Consider the following 24,683-nt stretch of genomic DNA (forward strand, 5'->3'; position numbering starts at 1 on the left):
AAAAAACAACCTCTAGGAGTCGCACGATAACTACGTACACGTTGCGGCATATGTTACGGCTTTTGTTCACACAGCGCTCGTTCCGGGTCGAATACCACACTACCACACAATATTACTAGGTCCCGACCCAGGTCGAATTCGGTAATCAATCCCGGGACGTGGTTGCTTTCACACAGAAGGTGACCCGGCAATGTTCCGGGAATATTGCGGGTCCGCCGTGCAGTGTGAAAGGGGCTTAGGAGTATCTAGAGATTTACAAGGCTCCTAAAGTTTTCATCTAACGCACCAATTGATCAACAGTGAGCATTACACATGTACATGAGAACTAACTCAAATTTACAGTCTGCCCTTATACTGTATATTTGTACAGCATTAGACAGAGGTCACAGAAAAAAGGTTTTTTTTCTTTTTTTTTCTTCAAGGAGTGTGAAGCAAAGTCAGAGCTCTGCCAATTGTTTGGAGTTTGGCTGGAATTGGTGGCAGTCATCAAAAATGCTGTTGTCTCAGAATAATGAGGAAACTGGAACCTACACGTGGATACTATAGAGGATTCTATGCCAGTCTTTGCAGAATGTGACTTCATAAACTACCTTTGTAGTCTGCTCAACCATCCTGTCACCTCTTACAGCCCAGAATCAACCTGGGCGATCCTGAAATCAGGATCTGGGGCTGTTTGAACTCTTTAGCACCTTGATTTGTTCAAGATACCAAAGAGTTCACTCATTCTGAGCTTTAACGGCACTTCTCTATAGGCCAGTGGGTTGTGCAGGATCGCACACCTTGATTCTGAGCTGTGGGAGGTGACATAATGGTTGATCAGACCATTCAGCAAGTGTCAAAGGGAGGTCACTATGTAGTAGGAGCCACACACAATGCAAATGCTGTAACAGAGTTTGAGCTCTTGTTCTATGAGATTGGGTGGATCACTGATATCCTCAACTTTCTCACCAACTACCACACTTTGAAACAGACAAGGCCATCTCCAGGGTGCACTGCGCACCACTCACCGCCTTACATTTAACCAAAATGTTTCAAAGCTGCTGGACTTCATACTCAGTGACATTCAATGTGCCTGTTCCAATGCACAATCTGCTCATCAAGCAGGCTGTTGACCACGGTGTTGCTCCTCGCTGGCTCAGCTGTCTCCAAAAAGGGAAGCATGTCTACTGCTCATACAGGCAGGGAGGTTAGTAGAAAAGGAGCACAACTCAGTTCAACAAACAACCGAGACGACAGTCAGTACAAAGGAGCAGAAGTTAGTCTCATCTGAAGACATGGCTGAGGTACACAGGAGTATGAACATTGCTAAGGAGAGGGGCATGAGAATCCGGCAGATACTTTCTCATGATGTGCTTTCAGCATCTCCCCTATTTGATGGTGACCTTCCAGCTCATGTCAACAAGTCAACTTCTCAGTGAGATTGAGCCTCGACTTGTGCTACCAGTAAAGGCAGCTGGTGGTGAAGAGATCCCAAACCTCTTGAACTGGATTGAGGAGGCTGATGCCAGGTTGCTGGTGCATGTTGAGTGAATTATTTGTGGGAAGCAGTGTAAGAGAGTTGTCATAGTCTCCAGTGACACAGACACATCTGCATTGCTTCTCCGCTACAGCCAATACATCCAAGAACTTGGGATGAAGGAGATCTGGCAGCAGTATGGCACTGATAAAAGGTGGCAAATGCTTTCACTCCATCAAGCAGTCTCTCGTCTTGGAGCGTTACTGTCAAGTGATTAAAGCACATCCTGACTGGAGATGACTTTATGAGCAACGTGGGGACTAAACATGCTGCTATAGCTTTTGACCCCGTCCAATACTTACCTCAATGTGTTTGCCTCTTCAAAGTTGGCTAAGGCATTTGAAGATTTCAAATAGAAATCTACACCAGTGGAAGTTCTGGAATTGATGCTCTTCCTTCCACAAGTAGTGGGTTCAGAGGCCACATCCAACAAGGAGCTTTTCTGGTTCATTCGGCATGCCACTTGCTTGCAACCCCAAAGCAAGACTAGAGCCAATGGAACATGGATAGAAGGAGCACTTTGGCACATCCCTGCCATAAAAAAAAAATAAAAATGTCTGAAGTCTGCTCACAGTATGTAAGTGCGCAGGCAAGTGTGACAATCGCCGATATGGCTGTTGTGCTGCTGAAGTTTCATGCACCGTATTCTGCCATGGAAAAACCATCCTGTAAAAACCATCCCACTATCATGCATGCACACATACAGTACACTTTGAGAGAAATCAGGCTATATGGTGCTCTTTTAGTTAATTTAATATGATGTCATTTGTATCAGTTTTATTGCTACATTAGCCTAGAAATCTAGACGGACCCTAGTGGCAGCAAATGTAACTTGCAGCCAGGGTCATCTAGCAACTCTCCATTGGATTGTGAGCTGGAAAAACCAAACTCTGGTCAGGCCAGTCACATTGTGTATAGAGTTGGTGGGCGGGCTTAACATAATGACGGCAGAGTTTCCGAGATTCCGCATGCTACTAGAAAACAGAAGCTGGCAAACGGCGGTCTTTTGAACCAGCTTTGGCCGCGATTCTGGAAGACTCGGAGTTGAGCTTTTCTTTGAGAAAAGAACAAAGAATGGCACTGAAATCATTCTTAAGAAGGGAAGATGTGTTTATCTTACCGTTTATCCCACCCCTCGGATTGAGTCCTGCAAATGGTGAGTTCACAGACCCAACATTTCATCAGGCTATTGCTACATAGTTTTATTTGCACCCAATTGTTTTATTTTATATCATTGTAGTAACGCCCAATTAAAATAAAATTATAAACAATAAAGGGGATGTTTATATTTGTTTCTTCTCTTCATGTCTTGTTATAATTAAAACAAATCATTGTGGAAAAAAATACAATAAAAAAGTGACTATAAAGAAAAAAATCTGTCTTAATCAGATTATTGAAAAATGTTGTCAGTGATGTTTCAATGACACGATGATCCTTAATGTTAAAAACAATATAAGCAATTAATGTTAAATGTCAGATTTAGTAGAATTAAACTTATTGCATCTGTTTTTTATTCCTAATAATGGCCAAGTTATGGCCAAGGTCTTTAGAATAGGAAAATTACCATGACCCTTCCCTTTTAAGGTGAAAATTCACCCAATATAGTCATAACTATTACCGAAATTAATTACACTTAACAATAATAAGTCTAAATGGAGGTATTACATGTGTATATACATTCAGAAACATAGAAGTTGGATTTTCATCATCATCCGATGGCAGCCATATTTGATTTGCCCACTACGTCATTCATGGCACTATGGCGGATGAGCACCTCTGTGATTTTTCATGTCTAGGGACCCACTAACTCAGTTCAAGTGAGAAATTCCGCCAACACCAAATTGCGAACAGGTGTACAGGCCAGGTACTGGATTAATATTGGCCAAACAACATTTAATTTAAATGTCCACTTATATGTCCACAACCTCCACTGAGATGTTTTCATATCACAAAGTAACCTGCTCTGTCCTGTCTTTTGACCAATGGTTTTGACCTCTTTGCTTAGCTTTTTGTGGCATGAGAAGCATAGTCTTGCACATGAGTAAGCACACCTGTAAGCACTGTGGATTTGTCACAAACTCAACTCTATCATCTTGTTTTGGCTTTTCACCGCAACAAGAAATAATGACACATTTAATATAATCAATCAATCAACTTTATTTATATAGCGCTTTTACAATGATGATTGTTTCAAAGCAGCTTCACAGTGTTAAACAGGACAATATTGCAACAAAGTTTGAATTGCTGTACAGTCATTCTGGAGAAAACAGTGATGTTATCAGCCTATTTAATTCATTATATAGCGACAATGTTGGCAGATCAGTATTATAGTTTATAGAATTAAGACCTAATTAATTAATTTTATTTGTATATTTAGTGTATATTTGTATAATGAGTTGAGATCTCATCCCACCCCTACTATTATCCATTAGTTCTTTCTTCTTTTTAGTTTACCAATCACCTATTTTCTTCATCCATGTTCTTATGGATTCTCATCCATGTCCAAACAACAAATGTGAGAAGGCAACTATTATATCCGTTAGTGTTCCTCTTCTACTTCTTACTTGTTCTTTGCATGTCGCTCAAAAGACCATTTTAGTTCAAAAATGTTTTTTATGGAATACTTTTTATTTTTAGGGGATTTTATGGCACTAAATTTGTTGTATTTATTCACCTTTTTAGCATAGACTTGAAAATGTAATTTCCAACTTAAAGGGTTATTTCACCCAAATATGAAAATTTCATTAATTACTCACCCTCATGTCATTAGACACCCATAAGACGTTATATCCGTTATATCTTCGGAACACAAATGAAGATATTTTTGTTGAAACCTGATGGCTTAGAAAGGCTTCAGAGAGGCCTCCATTGGCATTCAGTACATTTCCACTGACCCATTCACAAGACCCATAAAAGGCACTAAAGACTTTGTTACAAAGTCCATCTCACTACAGTGGCTGTACAATAATTTTACCAAGCGACGAGAATAGTTTTTGTGCGCAAAATAAAAATCAAAATAATGACTTTATCCGTGTTTTCGCATAGCAAGTGCCAACAATTTTTTAACATTCAGATTAAGAATTTAAAAAAAAAAACATTTAGGTAAAAAAATGACTGAAGAGCACCAGAGGTAAAGATAATATTGTCTTTTGGAAGACACTCCCCATGTCCATGGTTGGCAGGATTAACTGGGTGTTCTTTCAATATTTTTGTATGTATTTCAAGCTATTTCTTTCTTTATCCCCCCATTCATTTTAAACAACTAGAAACTATTAAAACCATTTTCCTTTTGGCCAACAATACAACTACGTAGGAGTATAAAAAAATAAAATAAAAAATACATACGTTTTAAGGTCCAAGGAGCGGTTGGGCTTCTCATTTTTAAATATTATTGGGCAGCTAATTTAAGTACTTTAGTGTGGTGGAGAAAGATCGGTTTAGTAGAATTAGGTGACAATTAATTAATCCAAGAATATATTATTGGAATTTGTAATATTTCTAATTTAATTAAAGTGTGGAAACTAATAAAGGTTTATTTGACATATATATTTCCAGACATATAAATGGATTCTCTGCTTTGTAATAACTCGTTTTTTTTTCTCAGTGGAAACATATGGGTTTAGTAACAATTCAGTTTCTTTATAGGGAAGTTACATTTAGTTATTTTGAACAGCTAAGACAATATTATGCTTTTGCACATTTTTTCAAATAGAGACTTCGTTAGAAAGCACAATTCAGACTTCGAAGTTTTGAGTTTGAATTCCATTTTAGAGAGAATTGTTATTGTACACCCTGGAGTTAGTGGTAACATCAAACTTTTGTAAATTATTAGAAAAGGTGGACAACAACACAGAGAAAATAAAACATGACTGGGAAGAAGAAATGGGTTTTAATAAAAAACATGGGAAAACTTGGGATAAACGTACATGCATGTTCTGTGAATATAAGATAATAAAATTCAGTTCAAGTTAATGTATAAGTTCCATGCCATTCCATACCATTTACCAAAATGTATGGTATTCAACTCTCTCTATGTGTGTGTGTGTGTGTGTGTGTGTGTGTGTGTGTGTATATATATATACATACATACATACATACATACATACACACACACATACACACACACACACACACACACACACACACACACACACACATACATTCAGCGGAAATAAAAATTAGAGAACAATTTAGAAACATTTGATTTTTTTTCAGAAATATTGTTGATATTCATAGCTTGAAGTTTGAGTTCTGTGTTCTGCTTGGATGTTTTACAAAATACCAAGGTACTTCAACAAAACCTTTATTTTGTCAAAAACATGTGATCAAAATTAGAGAACAATAACCAATGCAGCACAAAGAAGCATTACAACTAAAATGTGAAGCTTACAGTAGTCAAATATTAGTAGAAAGTATAGAGGCCCTTGCTTCAAATGAGCTCAGCACATCTGTGGCCACTCTTCTTCCAGTCTCTTCCACAGTTCAGTAACTGTAGTGGGTTTCTTAGCCATAACTTTGTCACCAATGATATTACATAGATTTTCAATGGGGTTTAGATCAGACTCTGGGCTGGCCATTTCATTATTTCAATGTTCTCACTTTCAAGGAACCGCTTTACCCGTTTTGCAGTGTGATCGGGGGCGTTTTCTTGCATAAAAATTGCAGGCTGATTGGGAGATGATTGCAGTGAAGGAACCACATGTTGCCGAAGGAGGTTCTGATAAACAGGTTCTGAGGTTCTGCCATGTAGCTGTATAATAGGCCCAACTCCTGCTGCAGAAACCTCCCCAAAACCATGCCACTTCCTCTTCCATCTTTCACTTCTTTGGGAACTTTGGGTTCAATCTTTCCCCAGTTTGATGCCAAACATAATGTTTCCCATCAGACACAAATAAATTAAACTTGCATTCATCACTAAAATGAACTTTGGACCAGTTCTCCTCTGTTCACAGAACATGTTCCTCAGAAAAGGTTAGTCTAGCCTTTTGATTCTTTCTGCTGATGAGAGGCTGCATTTAGTCTGAATTCTCTTAAATGACCTTACTGTGTTCATCTCTGAACTGGCGAGTAATTCCAGCTGCAGTGTTGAACTGATTCCCCATTGAAAGTCTCTGCATTGTCCTGTCCTCTCGTGCAGTGGTCTTGCGTATCTTTTTGGCTACTTGAATGAGTTAGTGTCTTTGTAAAACTTCAATATTCTTGAAATTCTTCTTTTGCAATAGCTGAAAGGGCATCCCTTTGGCCTTCATCTCGACAACCTGGTGTCGAAGGGTTTCAATAACCTTAGAGTGGCTTGCTACCTTGCAAAGTTAGTGAAAATTGGAAAGTTTGCTTCAAGTTAAATAGGGTTTTCCAGATTATTACGGAAATGAGCACCAAGTGCCAGATTAACACCCAAAGCTTGAAGGTATCTAAAAGTGTTCTCTAATTTTGACCAGCGTTATTTTTCAATTGTCTTATTTAAGTTGTGTATACGGTACTTTAGAATATATTTAACTTGTGAAATGCTTAAAAAAACGGACCTTCTGCTCCTGTTAGGATGATTTCAAAAAGGACTAAGCAGTGACCTTGAAATTTAGGAAATTGTATGTTGTTCTCTAATTTTGATATCCACTGTATATTTTTTTTATATACGTTTTGGTAAATAATGGAGCTTCCCATGGTTTCTTCACTCTGTAAGTAAGTGTAAAATATTAGAAGGCACCCTGTTTAATTCTTTATGGTCATGTAGGAAAATTCGGCTGTTTTGGAAATGTATATTTACATTTTATTTCTCTTTGATCAATCCAAAGTCTAACACTCACATTTGATTTTTACGAACAGAGAAAACTCTTTGTTGTGGGTATCAAACACAGGCCATTTCACACTGTATGATGTTTGTGAAAAACACTGAATTTTTAACCACTTTAATAATTTGCCCATTTTCATTAAGGGTCAGAAACTAGTAAGAACAAGTTTTTATATGTATTTTGCTTTTTCTTCTTTAATGAATATCTTAATTTGCAGTTTAGGGCTGGCTTTCAAATATACTAATGCCACTAAACTATTTTTTTATATATATATCAAAAATTCTGTCTTTGTTTCCACTTTAATTTAGAGATTTAATGTGATTACAATTTGTAATGTTGGTTAGATTAATCATGATTAAATGGAGAAGTGTGATTCATATTTTTTTAACAATATAATTTAATAAAATATTCTTATTGGAAAGTTAAGTTTTTTTTTTTTTTTAATCTTTGTGTTTTTGGTGCTTGACAGACTATAGCCCCGTTTCATAATTACCTGGAACAAATTGTACCAGGAACTTTTTTTCCCAGGCCCTTTTTATCCCCTAATGTCTGCATTTCCACCGCGGTCTAAAGTACCATGAAGATTATTCCGGTGACGTAGGACTGCGCACATCGACTTTACATTTCCCTCTGGATTTCTTGCTCCGCAAATAAATGTAATAAAGTCTGAACCCATTGTTGAGTTGAATACCAAAACTGGCTGTGTGGCGTGTCCATTTTTATTTCGGCTCCCATATTAACAGGTTAGATTTTGCACAATGCCTGCTCGATCTGCGCCAAAAACGTGTGCATGTTAGAAATAGAACCATCGTCTATTTTTCACCCGACACGCAAGTGTGTTGAAAGCATTTCCAGGCAAAATATAGAATAGGAAAAGATGTTTGTCATTTTGACACGAATACATAAATAAAAAGACATGCTGATGTTTGAAAGTCTCTAGGTTGATATAAATGCAGATACAGGCATTTATATGTAATAAATTGTAATAAAAAATTTAATAATTGTAATAAAAAAATATTTCAAATATTCCACCTGTCAACAAAGAATGAAATATTCTGTAGCATATTTTGCTGGCAATATTGCAGACGATGTCTTAGCTGTATCAGTAGGCTATATATTTATGTTTAACATACACATAGCAGCAGCTTCGTGTCAGACAAGTTTCTGGTGTGCAAAGACATAAAACGCAAAACGGCACGCAGCCAGTATGTAGCCAGCCTTACTGCACACACCAACAGACAGAAACAGACTTTAAGGTTGAAATACAATGCTGGGTGAGCTCAACCAATCAGCATGTTCAGCGCCCAAATCCCATCCCCGAAAGTTCCCGAACTTTGATCAATTACTACCACATCGCAAACCATGCCGTTTTGAGGGGGAAACCTATACCAGGAAGGGCCGGGACTATTTTTTGCTGTCGAAACACACCAAGTACCACCCTAAAGTCCCTAGTTACTGGAGAAAGTTCCAGCGGTGGAAACGCACGCAACTTATGTTATTATTCATTTTTATTGCATAGAAAAGAGCACCTCATTTTGTGTTCCACAGAGGAAAGTTAATGTTTGAATCATGAAGGTGATTGAGTACGTAATTTTATCGACAGGCCTGTGTTGTGAACAGTATTTTGACGGTCTTCCACTGTTCTGATGCTTACCCCTTTTTTTTACCATTGTTTTAGGTACCGTAGTGAAAAGATGACAATGAGCTACGCAGAATACATCGCCCACCGCCAGCATCATCACTACCAGAATGGCATCGGGCACCCTCTCCCTCCATACAACCATTATTCCTGACAGCGAGCCGCATGACCAGTCACTGGACCTTTCTGCGGACATCTTCCCAGGAGAGCCCGCCTCCTCGTGGTCTAGCTATCTGTACTACTGTACCATTTTATGATGATAGTTTCCGTTGCCATGCCTACAGTCAGATGGAGGCATGGCAGCGGGTGCAAATAAGCATTAGGTGATTATAAAGCGAAATATTCATTTTGACATTTTTATTTGTATTAATTTAGTTTTTGCAGCATACATAACTATATATATATATATATATATATATATCTACCCCTTCCTTTTTTAAGCAAATAAACAAATATTATGTTTTTTTGTTGTTTCAACAAATTTTCCTAATCAGTCTGTGGATGGAAATAAGTCATATTAAATGATGGGCTAGCTTTGAAGCTAGTATACTTTTGCTCAGATTTTATCTATGCTAAGCTTGAGCGACTTGCTTTATTTAGCGCAATTTTCCCCCTTCATTGTTTCTTATTAGTTTGACTTTTTATCATATGTATGCAACCACAGGGTTTAAGGGATGTTCCTTCCTCTCTGTGTAATTCCTCTGATCATTTTCCGTTATGAAGGGTGATTTTTCTGTTTTCCTTTTTTTGGGGTAAATGTTGTGGGTTGTAGGGTTATGCAGTTTGGTGGTTATTGGTGGAATTAGGCAAAGAAGAACTAGTTAAGTCTTGTTTTTTTCCTGTTGACTCGATCTCATCAGAATTGAAACCACTATATTAAATTAGCTGTTGGGATAACAGAATATTTACCATAATGCAAAGGCATGTTGGCCTTGGCATTATTGGTGTTGATTTGAATTGAATTTACTTGGAAAAACAGTCAGTTAGCCTTTTTTTGTGTAGATTTGGTACTTTTAGGGTGAAAAAAAGTATATTAGCAATCCATCTCATTTAATTTCTCATGTTGACGTGTTGTATTAGTGTTTGTTAGTGTTGTTTGTGAGATTGCCGGTCTGTATTTAGAATAAGGGAGTAAATAAAGACATTCATAGTCAGATTTAAATGAGTTAAGGTCAACTGGGCTCACAACTGACATTGTGGTCAGAAAGCTGTCTGAATTTTTGTTTTGCTCCTATTTTGTCACACAGAGAGGAAAACCTTCTGAGATACCATGGTCAAATGACAGGGACAAGCTAAAAAAGCCATACTTATTTCCTTAAAAAAATAAATTTAAAAAAGCAGGCTGTGGCAGGGTGGTTGCTCTAAATGGCTATTTTTAATGATTTTTTTCTCCTGGCACAGGAATCTTCACTCTGCTCTCAGGAGGATGCTTTAAGTGATCTGGTTTCATGCATAAGTATGTTAATTTCTGTCTCGCATGGCAACAATGTTTACAATGTTAATCTCTATACAAATGCCACTATATTTACATTTGCTGTAATTAAGATCATCATTGAGCAGATACAGATGCTATTGTGGCTTTTGAATCCCCTCGACATCTTGCTTGTTTGTTTGAATAATGTTGTCGGATCTGCCGTGTCACAGGAAGATCATTTATAAACCACTCTCTCCAGTCATAGTGTTAGGTCCGTTCTGAAAAGTGTGCTTTTCTTGTTTAAATCGGGTGTCATCTTATCTGTAGATGCAGTGAATTAGCTTTTGAGTTCCAGTTTTTTTAACCGAGGAAAAAATCTGAGAGGTTTTTTTGAAAATTGGAAAACTATTTCCTGTCATCTGTTTTCATATGCAAAATGTTAAGGGCTTTTGGGGTTCCATCCACAGTCATAATCCAGTTTACTATAACCTAAAAACAAACACAAAAAAAAAAAAAACCTGATTTCAGTTGTGTTGCCTTAAAAATGGTTATGACATGGACCAGCAAATGTTGCCCAGAGTGCTCAACTAGGTTAAGACATGTTATTTTGGCCAGCATCACAACGTGAAGGTTTTGACCAGCGACTTCAGCAGTTGTGTGAAGTTTTTGAGCAAAGCTGTTTATTACTTTATTTCTTTTTTATTGTGGCCCTCCACTGCCTAGTTGTGACCTTGTTTTAAAAAAAAAAATCTAAATTGTACCTACTTATCTAAATTGTACCTACCAATAGTGACACATTTGTAGTGTCTCAGTCTTTAAAAACCCTTTAAATATCTCCACTTTACTGCCTCAGTTTTGAACCCAGTTATTGTTTTATAGTTGGACAATCAGGGCCTCATTTTTGGTCCATTAAAACAGCACAAACTGATTTGTTTTCTTCCTTTTTTCTGCTGCAAAACCAAGTCTTTGCATTTTGAGAAAATTTGATGTATACAAATTTGCAATACATTTGTTGCATGAATAGGAGGCCGTTAAACATGGCATGCTTGTTTCACTGCTATATAGAAATGAGAAAACAGACTTTATAAAATGGTGCTATTGGACCTCATGTTGGGGGTGGTCGCAGTAAATGTGACTGGTCATGCGGACTCATTGATCATATCAGACTTTTTATTATCCTCAATATATGCAGATCTGTTTTACAGGTGTTTTTTTTTCCTACCAGTGTAACAATCTCCTGCAGGTTTGAAAGGACAAGTAGTGACGAGTCTAACCCCATCTTTCCCTCATGGCCTGGGGGATACGGGCATATGCTTATATCATCTGTCATAGATGTGCACATTTACGCAATACACAATTAACCTGGAGTTTCACTCTTTGTATCCGTCGTTGAATGCTGTCGATGTTCGCGTTCATTAACATTGCCATTTTGAACTACAGCTGGCTTAACTAGCTGAACGCTGTTGCCGATACATGGCCAAAGCGATAATGTTCAATGTGCTGAGTTTACTTTCCTAACAATGTTTTTTTCAAATATCTTTGGTTCATTTTGTTGCAATTGATGCTATGATAAAATACATGTTCATTTATTTCATAGAGCTACGTGTATACATCTACAAGTTTTAAGCAAGGTTTTGGAAAGAAAAAAAAAAGTTTTCTGTCTAATTGTGAAATGACTGCAAATGGAGCTTAAAGTATTTTGTGATTCCTAGTGTAGTTTAAACATGCACTTTGGAGACATTAACTTTAGCAATTTATGGCACATTTAAACAGCACCTGTCCTACAGTTATGAGTTGTGCTCATCATGGCCCTTTTTTTTCTCTCATTACACTGTCCTTCATTTTCTGTAACTTAACAACTGGGATTAGTGTTTGGTAAGTATAGCTAATGCTCATTTTAGGCATAAATGTTGGGTTGTAACACCTACATACGAGCTTCACGTTTACTGTTAAAACCATAGTCATTTGGAAGTTAGGCTCATGTTACCTTTGTGTGTTCAACCGAACCAAAGATGCCTCCAGCCATGTCCAAATGCTGCTCTACAGACCTGCCTTCCTGTCCTTCCAAAAACCTTCCCTGCAAGAGAAATGTCTTTTTGTTTCTGTTTTTTTTTTTTTTTTGTACAATTTCTAATTATTGTTTTAGGTATTTAGCTACCTAAGTTCAATGAATCTTCATTGTAGCTGTTTTTGAAACCTTGCACGGTGTCTGGCCGTAATACTAGGTTGCACTTTTTTTATTTTGTTTTCATCATTGTTATTATCTATTTTTGTAAAGAAAGAAAACCCCATAGCGTGCCTCTTAGATTTATGGGTTTCTTAATGTGTTTTTTTTCCTAAGACCAGCAGTTATACTTTATACAAAAGATGAGCTAATCCTTATTTTTAAATGCCATTTAAGGAGAAAAAAAAAAAAAGCCTTTTTTCTTTACTCTGGACCCAGTAGCTGCACTGGCATACAATCGCACTGATAGACATAAGGGGGGGAAAACTTAATAATAATGATGATGATGATAAAAATAAATGTAAGAACTACAATAAACTTGTTTGAAAACTTTTTTTGTAAAAAAAAAAAAAAAAAGAAAAGAAAAAAGTAAACATAATGACTGTTTTTGTACATCAAGTTAATTCTTTTAAAAAAATATTTTGGACCTAGTTTCTAATTATTATTTTAGTGGTTTTCTATGTTCTGGAACTTTAAGACGAGTTTTGAACGTGCCCTTCGATGATGGACATCTTGCAGTGTTGTCATTGCGGGGGCACTGGGGTTGCCTGGAGTAGCCCCCTATGCCCACCACTTTGTTTTATTTCTATTTCTGAGTTTGGATTCTCTCTTGCTTTACAAACTTGAAATTGCTGAAGTAATGACTTTGTGAAAAAAAAAAAAAAAAATCCCCTGTAGAACTAGATCCTTTACCCCATTGAATTGCTGTTAGAGTGATGAGACTTGAAATGGGCATTTATTATGAATATGGTAGTATGGCTCCAAAAAAAAGACAAAAATGACAAAACCTACAAAAAAAAAGTGTTGGGAGGGGGAGGGGAGGGGGGTTAGATGTGGGTATGTGAGCTATGGCTGTGGCAATGATAATGTAGTTTTAAAACATTATTGTTATTACCTTTTAAATCATTTATCCAATAAAAAAAATCTGAAAGAACAAGCATTGGGTGTCTTTATGCTTCATTTTTGATGAACAGATGTGAAACCAAGACAATCATGGATGCTACACATTGGAGAAGACCTTTAATATAGACCATATTTCATAAAAACATATGTACAAAATTGGAGATCAGAACTAATGTTACCCATTCAGTCAAGTTGCATACATTGAAATGAGTGTTCCCACAATTCACAAGACTGCAATCAGTATTTCTTGCATTAGCGCAACGACCACAAACTTCGATTTTAAGCTTGGACCCTTGACGTGAAATAATGGGATACACTTTAAGTGCTGAGCAGTTTCTGGGACCAAAAGAACCTCCTAATGGAACTTTTTTTTTTGGCTACATATTTGACTGCTTTTTTTATACATAGTTTTCATGGATAGGGTAAACACTCATTCATGTACAGCATAAGGTAAACACTTTAATTCAAGTCTGAAACAGCCATGCTCAAGTTTAGTCTATTTAGATGTTTGTAAAATAATTTTTTACTGAACTGAGTTAAGCTAAATATTGAGACCGTAAAAAATATGTTTGTAAAATAAGGGGAGATGAGTTTGAATCTTTTTCAATAAACATCTAAAGAACTATCAGTTAAAATTTAAAACTAACCTGAAAATGGTCATTCTGTCTATCTACAAACAACAGTCAATTCACTATGATACAATGCTGTCCTTTCCCTTGAATAACATCAGTAGAGAGTTGCTAATGGAATCAAACGGACACCTTCAGCCAACAGCTAATGGCTTCAGCTTAGAATGTAGAATTCTGACTATTTACATAACAGTATCAAAGAAAGATACTGCCAGAGGATTGGAAATGCCCTGGAAAATCTAGACATACAGTACAACCACATTTATGCTTCCCATAACAGGTCAACAATTAAAAAGTGTAATTTTGAGACAATCTTTTACAATTGCAAGGCGTGAGGAACTGCGCAACAGCTATTCAGATTATGAGTAAAAGGAACTGGGTTGGCCCCATTTCACCGCTCGATGAGCGTAACTAAAGAAGGCAACATTATAAGAAAGTTTATGTCTGTTACGAGTTCACTGAATCTTCATTTTGCTAAACATTCAAACTAAAAAAGAAAAAGGCAAGGTTTTATGTTGCTCGAGTCCTGCTGTCCCCTGCTCATATGGTGTAAAAATTATCTTTTGGTTTTGGACCAAACAACAACTGATAGGAAAGTAAAGGTCTGACTAAAGTTACACTTTTATCTAGGATGCGGGACAAGATTCAGTTCAGGAGCATGAGGTTTCATCCACCTAAGAGTGCTGATACAACACTAGTCCATCTTCTTGTTGCGTAGACGTGCTATATCCAGTAAATACCGGCATGTGGGAGCAGTGTGCTGCGAGAGGATGGTCAAAGCTTTGCCATGCAGTAAAGTCAAGGCGGTCTGGTGGCCCGTTGCCCATACTCGATACCATGGTCCATAAAAGGGGTCAGAGACAGCAGGACACAGCATGTTGTTTAAATTCACTTCTGTCAACTGGTGGGAAGCAAAATGCAAGATTGAGTTAGAATAGGACCACAATAACTAAGGCACAGTCAAACCATGCATATCCAAAATATATGGAGGTACATGAACGCAGATTATTCTAGCAGAATGTGCTTAATTTCATGTTTCAAATGTGACCCTGGACCACAAAACCAGTCATATGAGTACATTTTTTTTAATCAGATGTATGCTTTGTTAGGATAGCATATTATTTGGCCGAGATACAACTACTGAAAATCTGGAATCTGAGGGTGCAAAAAAAATCTAAATATTGATATAATCACCTTGAAAGTTGTCCAAATGAAGTCTTTAGCAATGGATATTACTACTAATAATACATTTGATATATATTTACAGTAGGAAATTGACAAAATATCTTCATGGAACATGATCTTTACTTAATATCCTAATGATTTTTGCCATAAAAGAAAAATCAATAATTTTGACCCATACAAAGTATTGTTGGCTACAGCCACAAATATATCTGGTCCAGTGACTTATGCCTGGTTTTGTGGTCCAGGGTCACATTTTAAGAAATTTACAAGGATGCAATTCATAATGCAGAGTTGCATGTTCAACACTGTCACAAGTGCGTTACAGGCCTAATCTCAGGTTTGAAAAGTAGAAAACTCAAATAGTAACTTAAAATAACTTCCACTCTAGCCTGTATCAGGGTATGAATCAAGAAATATTGAAATGTATTCTCCATTTCAAAGTTAATGTTTCATGGACAATAATTTTATGCAGATTGTTATAATGGTCAATAACAGCCATTCGTGAAACTGTCTGCTTAAGTTCACAGAGTGACCAGCACAATCACAGGAACTGCTTTGTTCTCCCTCATTCTTATCAACATGTGAATGATTGAAAATTCCTTAGGACTCCGAGGAAAAACAAGTTCAGCCACAAAGACAGGACAGATTTTCACAGAAGATAGACCAAAATGGAGCAGATCCTTTCCATTTCCACTAACGGAACTGTATACACTTAATGGGCTTTTTTCATGAAACACAAGCAGAACAAATTTTTGTGTAAAACGTTCGTAAAGCCATTCTGACGTAAATTTTCAGATTCGCGAAAATGTTCGTATTTGTAAATTGTTAGTTGGTACGAGAGAAATGTACACCTGCTCCTATTGTTTATGTGATTATGTACCACAATAATATTTAATTTAATTTGCCTTGTCTTTTTTTTTTTTTTTACTGTTCAACTTTAGGTAATAGGCACTGTCACTTTTTACCCAGCCGTCCAAAATCACAGTGGAGGAAGGGTGGGACAAATACTACACGACCAACCATCCTTCTTGTACAATGTCTGTGGACAACAGTGAAGGAGTTAATATTGCTGGTTAGTGTTAACTGCATTTTTATATATAGTAGGGATGCCACAATTCTCAATATAATATTGAGAATATCGGTTTTGCATTTCATTATTTTTTTCTATTTCACTCCGTTTTAAATATTTGTCTCAGTTTATTTCGTCTCTGTTCGAGTGTGCCTGTGAGTCTTCATGCTGATATGAGCAAATATCCAAATCATATGAGCTGAAGTTAGGGGGTGTTTAGCCACACTTGAAATGCTGGTGTCAGAGAGTTAAACTCACGGAACACTGTAGTTATTCACAATCACGAAAGTTCATTATTTGTATGCGTTTTAAAGCCTTGCCGGTGAAACATTTCCTTCACATGCTTATGCACTGTTTTAGATGCTCTTAGCATGTGCACTAATAGCCTGTCAAACTACTGGACTAAGTAGTCTTACTGTGCTAATACTGTCAAATACACACAAGGTTAACATATATAAAAACAGTCAAAGTAAAAAGTAAAATCAAGTGTGTGCATATGAGATGCGAGCAGGTCTTAAATTGACAGCAGCGCAGCCTAGCGAACACTTGTCCTCAAAGGGAGAGTTCAGCTCTAAAATTATGTTAATAAAACAACAAAAGACAAAGAGAAAATCATTCACTGCTCTTGAATAAAAAAAACTTTAATACAGTAGCTGTTAATCAATGTATATTGTCTATTGAAGATTATGTAGTTTTAATTTTAGCCTACATTTATTCATTCAATTTCATACTTACATTTATTCATACATACTTAAATGCTGCTGTATAACTGCCACTGTAAATCCTTATATATATATATATATATATATATATATATATATATATATATATATATATATATATATATATATATATATATATATATATATATATATTAAATATTATATTATACAATACACTAAGAATGTGTACAAGGATTTTTTAAAGTATATTTTTAAGCTTAAATAAAGTGTTTCAAGTCTTTTAAGTAAAATAAAGAATTTTCTCCTTAACCTCTCTGTTCCGTTCACCTAAGAATAGAACCGAAAACCGTGGTCAAAAACAGAGGTATGTATTGAACCCTGGACTAACTATATTGTTGCATCCCTAATATATAGTAATATTATTCTAAATGAGATACTAGTAACACATTGCTGTCATGGTTATTCTGTATTATAGCAACGTGCTTGCAAAGCACCACCAGCAGGCAGTTTTTTTAGAAGAGCACCAGGCAATTTAGCTTAAAATGTTCTGGCAGACACATGATAATTGAATATTTATTGTTAGGCATATGGCCAGTTGTTGTTTTTTTCTGTAGTTGTAACTCATGGCCGGGGATTAAGCTAATTATGCATTAACATGAACGCGCACTCTATTTACGAATGTTTGGAAATTCATTAATATACACACGATAAACTAAACATAGTTCATGGAAGTGTTTGTGAATCTGAAGGAGTTTTCATAAAGGTCCATTTTACATCTAAATTACTCTGAATTTGCTAATATAATTTACACAAGTTTCATGAATGAGGCCCAATGAGTGCTGTTTGTTACACAGCAAGGCATACAAACATACCTATTATTACCTAGATATAAAAAATGCACAGGTGAAAGTTCAACATTACACAATCCTGTGGCATTCAGTACAATGCCTAGGTTAAAAATACTCTAAAGTAGAAAACAGTTAAAAATCATAATCATACAAAACTTTTGAACGGTACTATAATGATGACAGCACACATGCACCTTTCGGATGCATCAAGAGTCAAAATAATCAAACGGAGTGAGACCATAAAACCTACTTCTGCCACAACACCCAACATTTATTCTCTGTTCATAACCAGGAACAGCAATAGAAATATTTAAGGACATTTTCAGCTTATATACTGGAAGCATTTACTTGATAGGAGCTTGTTTGCTTTGTGACAGATAATTCAGTAGTGAAGGCTATAATCAGACCTATACTGTACTAACACACTGTACTAGTTACTATTGTATATTATGCACAGTTTGCAAATTGTCATACATAAAATCTTCTTTTTCTTTCGGCTGTTCTCTTCAGGGATCGCCACAGCGATTCATCTGCCTCTATCCTTTGTATCCTCTTCTCTCAGACTGGCTACTTTCATGTCCTCCTTCACACCACAAACCTCCTCTTTGGGCTTCCTCTTGACCTCCTGCCTGGCAGCTCTAACCTCAGCATCCTTTTACCAATATATTCACTCTCCCTCCTCTTAACTCGAAGACCTTGTTGAACAACCTAGTTAAAAACTTTACTGCCATCTCTCCTAGACACTTCCATACCTCCACTGGTATGTCATCAGGACCAACTGCCTTTCCTTTCTTCATCCTCTTCAAAGCTCTCCTAACTTCACCCGTGCTAATACTTTCTACTTCCTGGTCAACAATATTTGCATCTACAACTCTTCTCTCCCTGTCATTTTCCTCTTTCATCCGTTCCTCAAAGTACTCCTTCCATCTTTCACTCACCTTCCTGTCACCTGTCAATACATTTCCACCTCTATCTTAACCTCACACTGCATCACCCTATATTCCTGTCTACTTTCCTCAGTCCTCTCACTGTCCCACTTCTTCCTAGCTAACCTCTTCCTCTGGATACTCTCCTGGACTTCCTCATTCCACCACCAAGTCTCCTTGTCTTCTTTCCTCCTTCCAGATGACACACCTAGCACCTTCCTACCTGTCTCCCTGATCACTTTATCTGTAGTAGTCCAGTCATCTGGAAGCTCTCCTGACCACCTAAAGCTTGTCTCAACTCCTTCCTGAAAACCACACAGCACTCTTCCTTTTCCAACTTCCACCACTTTGTCTTTTGCTCTGCCTTTACTCTCTTCATCTTCTTCACCACCAGAGTCATCTTACACAGCACCATCCTTTGCTGTCTAGCTACACTCTCACCTACCACTACTTTACAATCACCTACCACTAATTTCCATCAGATTATAGCGTCTACATAAGATCCACTTGTGTGCTCCTGCCACCACTCTTATATGTCACCCTGTGTTCCTGCCTCTTCTGAAAGTATGTGTTCACCACAGCCATCTCCATACTTTTAGCAAAGTCTACCAACCTCTGTCCTTCTGGGTTCCTTTCCTGAAGACCAACCCTGGCCATAATTTCCTCGTGCTCACTATTCCCTTTCCCAACATGTCCATTCAAATCTGCCCCTATCACTACCCTCTCACCTCTGGGAACAGTCTGCATCGCTTTCTCCAACTCGCTCCAGAATCTGTCTCTCTCATCTTGCTTACAACCTACTTGTGGAGCATAGGCACTAACAACATTCAACATCACACCTTCAATATCCAGCTTCAGACTCATCAACTTATCTGACACTCTCTTTACCTCCAGAACATTCTTCACAATCTCCTGCTTCAGGATCAGGATTCTTTTCTTCCTGTCCACACCATTATAAAACAGTTTAAACCCTGCTTCTAGCCTTGCTCCCTTTGTAGTGAGATGTTGTGGAATAATGTCTGCTGTTTCACTTAAATACTGTGGGAAGCACACAGTGCAAGTAGTGAGTGTGTATATATATATCAAGCTAGTATTTTATATTTAACATAGCTACCTTATCTTTGAAAGGCAGAAAAACAAAGGGCAGTATGTTATTCTGAATTCTGCAATAATGTTTGATTGTCGTACCATTCCAAGGCCCTGGAGGAATACAAAGTGGTAGAGGAAGAGGATTCCTGTGGACAGCAGCGCCCACCACATGTCACCAAGCGGCTCTGGCTTATACACACCTGACAAACAAAACACATGGCAGAGTTGTTAATGATGCATGTAAAGTCCAGGGGCTGTATTCACACAACATTTTATCTTACTACTAAGAGTTCTCCTAAATGGCAGTAAAAGTTTTTAGTTACAAGTTTTCTCTTAAAACCTATTCACAAAGCTGCTGAGCAACTTTTACTAAGGAATAGTGAGAAGTCTTAAGCTAAGTGTAAGGGCGAGGCTGACCTCTAGTTACGGATGATGTGATCACACTTACTAACTATGACCACAGTGATTGGCTGCTGGGGGAGGGATCTCTGTCAGTGATTTAATTATAGAAATATTTTGTTGATTGAGGTTTTATATTGCTATATTCAAAAATAAGAATATTGCCATATTCAAAGAAATATTTTAAAATAAAAATGTTGCCATATTTAAATAAAGATTAAATTTTTTTTTTTTACATTTGTTTAGTTTTTTTGTTATTAAAGATACATTAATTATTACTATTGCCTCAATTGGATTGCAGCAATATATATATATAAGTATAAGTATAATATTATATATATATTCAATTACAAGTGTATCGCATATATTGTTCATCATAACTTAAAGGCCAATACAGGAGAATCATTTAATCAGAAGTGTCTACTGTCTACTATATTATAATCCCATCAACTAAAAATAAAGGCCTGAATATAATTATATAATGTAATTCAGATTAATCTTCTTTAATCTGATTGTTAATCTAGCCACAAAAGGTCACATGCCAGTAGTGTACCTTTTGTGCCAGTCCCAAGCTCGGATAAATAGAGAGGGTTGTGTCAGGAAGGGCATCTGACGTAAAATATTTGCCAACTTCATTATGCGAATCATGAATATGACTACCATACCGGATCGGTTGGGTCCCGGGTTTACAACAACCCCCATCAGTGCCGTTGACCTACAGGGCACTATTGGAAATTGAGGTACTGTTAGTCAAAGAAGGAGAGGAGGAAAGTTTGTTAGAGGAGGAAGGCATGTCCGTAGGCAGAGAGAGAAGAGGAAAGGCAGGAGTTTAGGACTGAAGGTAGGGAGTTTGAATGTTGGTACAATGACAGGTAAAGGCAGAAAACTGGTAGATATGATGCAGAGGAGGAAAGTTGACATTCTTGTGTGTCAAGGAGACCAGGTGGAAAGGGAGCAAGGCTAGAAGCATTGGAGCAGGGTTTAAACTGTTTTATAATGGTGTGGACAGGAAGAAAAGAATCCTGATCCTGAAGCAGGAGATTGTGAAGAATGTTCTGGAGGTAAAGAGAGTGTCAGATAAGTTGATGAGTCTGAAGCTGGATATTGAAGGTGTGATGTTGAATGTTGTTAGTCCCTATGCTCCACAAGTAGGTTGTAAGCAAGATGAGAAAGACAGATTATGGAGCGAGTTGGAGGAAGTGATGCAGACTGTTCCCAGAGGTGAGAGGGTAGTGATAGGGGCAGATTTGAATGGACAAGTTGGGGAAGGGAATAGTGGGGACGAGGAAGTGATGGGCAGGGTTGGTCTTCAGGAAAGGAACCCAGAAGGACAGTTGTTGGTAGACTTTGCTAAAAGTATGGAGATGGCTGTGGTGAACACATACTTTCAGAAGAGGCAGGAACACAGGGTGACATATAAGAGTGGTGGCAGGAGCACACAAGTGGATCTTATGTAGACGCTATAATCTGATGGAAATTAGCGATTGTAAAGTAGTGGTAGGTGAGAGTGTAGCTAGACAGCAAATGATGGTGCTGTGTAAGATGACTGGTGGTGAGGAAGAGAGTAAAGGCAGAGCAACAGACAAAGTGGTGAAAGTTGGAAAAGGAAGAGTGCTGTGTGGTTTTCAGGAAGGAGTTGAGACAAGCTTTAGGTGGTCAGGAGAGCTTCCAGATGACTGGACTACTACAGATAAAGTGATCAGGGAGACAGGTAGGAAGGTGCTAGGTGTGTCATCTGGAAGGAGGAAAGAAGACAAGGAGACTTGGTGGTGGAATGAGGAAGTCCAGGAGAGTATCCAGAGGAAGAGGTTAGCTAGGAAGAAGTGGGACAGTGAGAGGACGGAGGAAAGTAGACAGGAATATAGGGTGATGCAGCGTGAGGTTAAGATAGAGGTGGCAAAGGCCAAACAGAAAGCGTATGAGGACATGTATGCAATGTTAGATAGTAAGGAAGGTGAGAGGGATGTTTATTGGTTGGCAAAGCAGAGGGATAGAGATGGAAAGGATGTGCAGCAGGTTAGAATGATCAAAGAGATGGAAATGTTTTGACAGGTGACAGGAGGGTGAGGGAAAGATGGAAGGAGTACTTTGAGGAACTGATGAATGAAGAAAATGACAGGGAGAGAAGAGTTGTAGAGGCAAATTGTTGACCAGGAAGTAGAAAGTATTAGCAAGGGTGAAGTTAGGAGAGCTTTAAAGAGGATGAAGAGAGGAAAAGCAGTTGGTCCTGATGACATACCAGTGTACCAGGTATGGAAGTGTCTAGGAGAGATGGCAGTAGTTTTTAACTAGGTTGTTCAACAGGGTTTTAGAGAGTGGGAGGATGCCTGAGAAATGGAGGAGAAGTGTTTTGGTGCTGATTTTTAAGAACAAGGGAGATGTGCAGAGTTGTGGAAACTACAGAGGTATTAAGCTGATGAGCCATACAATTAAGTTGTGGGAAAGAGTAGTGGAAGCAAGGCTAAGGGGAGAAGTGGAAATTTGTGAGCACCAGAATGGTTTGATGCCAAGAAAGAGCACTACAGATGCAATATTTGCTTTGAGAATGATAATGGAAAAGTACAGAGAGGGTCAGAAAGAGCTGCATTGTGTCTTTGTAGATTTAGAGAAAACATATGACAGAGTGCCAAGAGAGGAGCTGTGGTATATAGTATAAGGAGGTCTGAAGTGGCAGATAAGTATGTTAGAGTTTTACGGGATATGTATGAGAGCAGTAGGACAGTGGTAATGTGTGCCGTAGGCGAGATGAAGGACTTCACGGTGAAAGTGAGACTGCATCAAGGATCGGCTCTGACTGGAGCCCGTGTTTTTTTTTTTTTTTTCACTTACATTGTTGCAGCCATTAAAATAGTTCAGTTTTGTTTTTAATGTCAAAGTAGTTATATTTATTTCGTTTTGTTTATTTGTTAAGGTAAGTTAGAAAAATGTTTAGAGCAATTTTTTGTTTGTTAAATTAAAGTTTTAATTTTTTTAAGTGACGACCAAGCGACCAGCGGCCGACAGTGAGTTAAGCACATGTTTAATCTATTTAGCCTTTCAAATCAACTCGACTTGTCTATAATGTAAGAGCGATCTAAGCACTGGTAAGATCATTTATACATTTTTATTGAAGATCATTGTGTTTTTGAGCATCTAAGACTTATTTTAAGTTTCATTTACAGCATTGCTTTGGTTTGCTTTACTCATATGCGGCGATGCGTGTTGCAGCACCATCATATCTATCTGACTACAACAAAACACGCTCTCACACGTTTATTTTTTTAACCATTTGCCAGGAGTAAAATTTACACGTGGTTTAAACAACCAGATACATTTACATTTGTCCGGTTTTGTCTGAAATGCTGGACTCTATGTGCGAGCCATGTCTTGACAGTTGAATAAGTTATTATGGTCTCATGTTGTTTCCACCAGCGCAGCACATTGTTTCTTTTAAATAATAAAATAAATATAAAACGAAGGAGAAGCTTAAAAAAAGGTCAGAAGCCCGGAAAGCGTTTAGGTATGACGTGAAAATTGGCCCAAAGCCCGACCCTATAGGGGAGTAAAAAAGTCGGGTCCCGTCAGGCATAAATGCAGTGCTCTAGTATGAATCTAGGTTCTGTTGTTGAGCTGTTCTGTATGTTCTGCTGTTTGCACAATAAAATAAACACGTGGAAAAAAGTATTTTTAACAGGTCACAGACACTCATCAATTGCATTTTTATGTAATGCCAATTCAATATTATAATCTTATCAATTAATGGTTAATAATTGATTAATGAGCATCGGTTGTTGGTCGGGAAAATGGACCGAAATGAACATCCCTATGCAGGATTTTAAGTACTTAGGGTCAACAGTCCAGAGCAATTGGGAGTGTGGAAAAGAGGTGTCAGGTCTGTTGTGTGATACCAGCAAGAATGAAAGGAAAGGTGTACAGGACAGTAGTGAGACCAGCAATGTTGTATGGTTTGGAGACAGTTGCACTAAGGAAAAGACAGGAGGAAGAGCTAGAGGTAGCAGAGCTGAAGATGTTGAGGTTCTCTCTGGGAGTGACGAGGATGGATAGGATCAGGAATGAGTACATCAGAGGGAACAGCACATGTGCGATGTTTTGGAGACAAAGTTAGAGAGACCAGGTTGAGATGGTTTGGACATGTTCAGAGGAGGGAGAGTGAATATATCGGTAAAAGGATGCTGAGGTTAGAGCTGCCAGGGAGGAGGTCTAGAGGAAGACCAAAGAGGAGGTTTATGGATGTAATGAAGGAGGACACGAAGGTAGTCGGTCTGAGAGAAGAGGATACAGAGGATAGGACTAGATGGAGGCAGATGATTCTCTCTGGCGACGCCTGAAGGGAACAGCCGAAAGAAAAAGATTCTGATTGTTGTTTGATA

The 24,683-nt window shown here is 37.7% G+C and overlaps 2 protein-coding genes across 2 annotated transcripts in view; one reads left to right on the forward strand and one right to left on the reverse strand.

Annotated features, from left to right (window-relative positions):
- ammecr1 (AMMECR nuclear protein 1) overlaps nucleotides 1-9,407 on the forward strand; it is a 71,934-nt gene extending 62,527 nt beyond the window's left edge. The window contains exon 6 of the mRNA XM_067422865.1: nucleotides 8,984-9,407. Within this exon, the coding sequence (XP_067278966.1) occupies nucleotides 8,984-9,098 (115 nt within the window). The 3' untranslated portion in view covers nucleotides 9,099-9,407. The remainder of the gene's footprint in view (nucleotides 1-8,983) is intronic.
- Nucleotides 9,408-13,578: 4,171 nt separating this feature from the next.
- Nucleotides 13,579-24,683, reverse strand: part of LOC137045905 (transmembrane protein 164) — a 30,439-nt gene continuing 19,334 nt past the window's right edge. Inside the window, exons 5-6 of the mRNA XM_067422866.1 lie at nucleotides 20,014-20,114; nucleotides 13,579-15,015 (exon numbers count right to left, since the gene is read on the reverse strand). Of these exons, the coding sequence (XP_067278967.1) occupies nucleotides 14,809-15,015; nucleotides 20,014-20,114 (308 nt within the window). The 3' untranslated portion in view covers nucleotides 13,579-14,808. The remainder of the gene's footprint in view (nucleotides 15,016-20,013; nucleotides 20,115-24,683) is intronic.

Source organism: Pseudorasbora parva, chromosome 18, assembly GCF_024679245.1.
Source record: "Pseudorasbora parva isolate DD20220531a chromosome 18, ASM2467924v1, whole genome shotgun sequence".
Taxonomy (NCBI): Eukaryota; Metazoa; Chordata; class Actinopteri; order Cypriniformes; family Gobionidae; genus Pseudorasbora; species Pseudorasbora parva.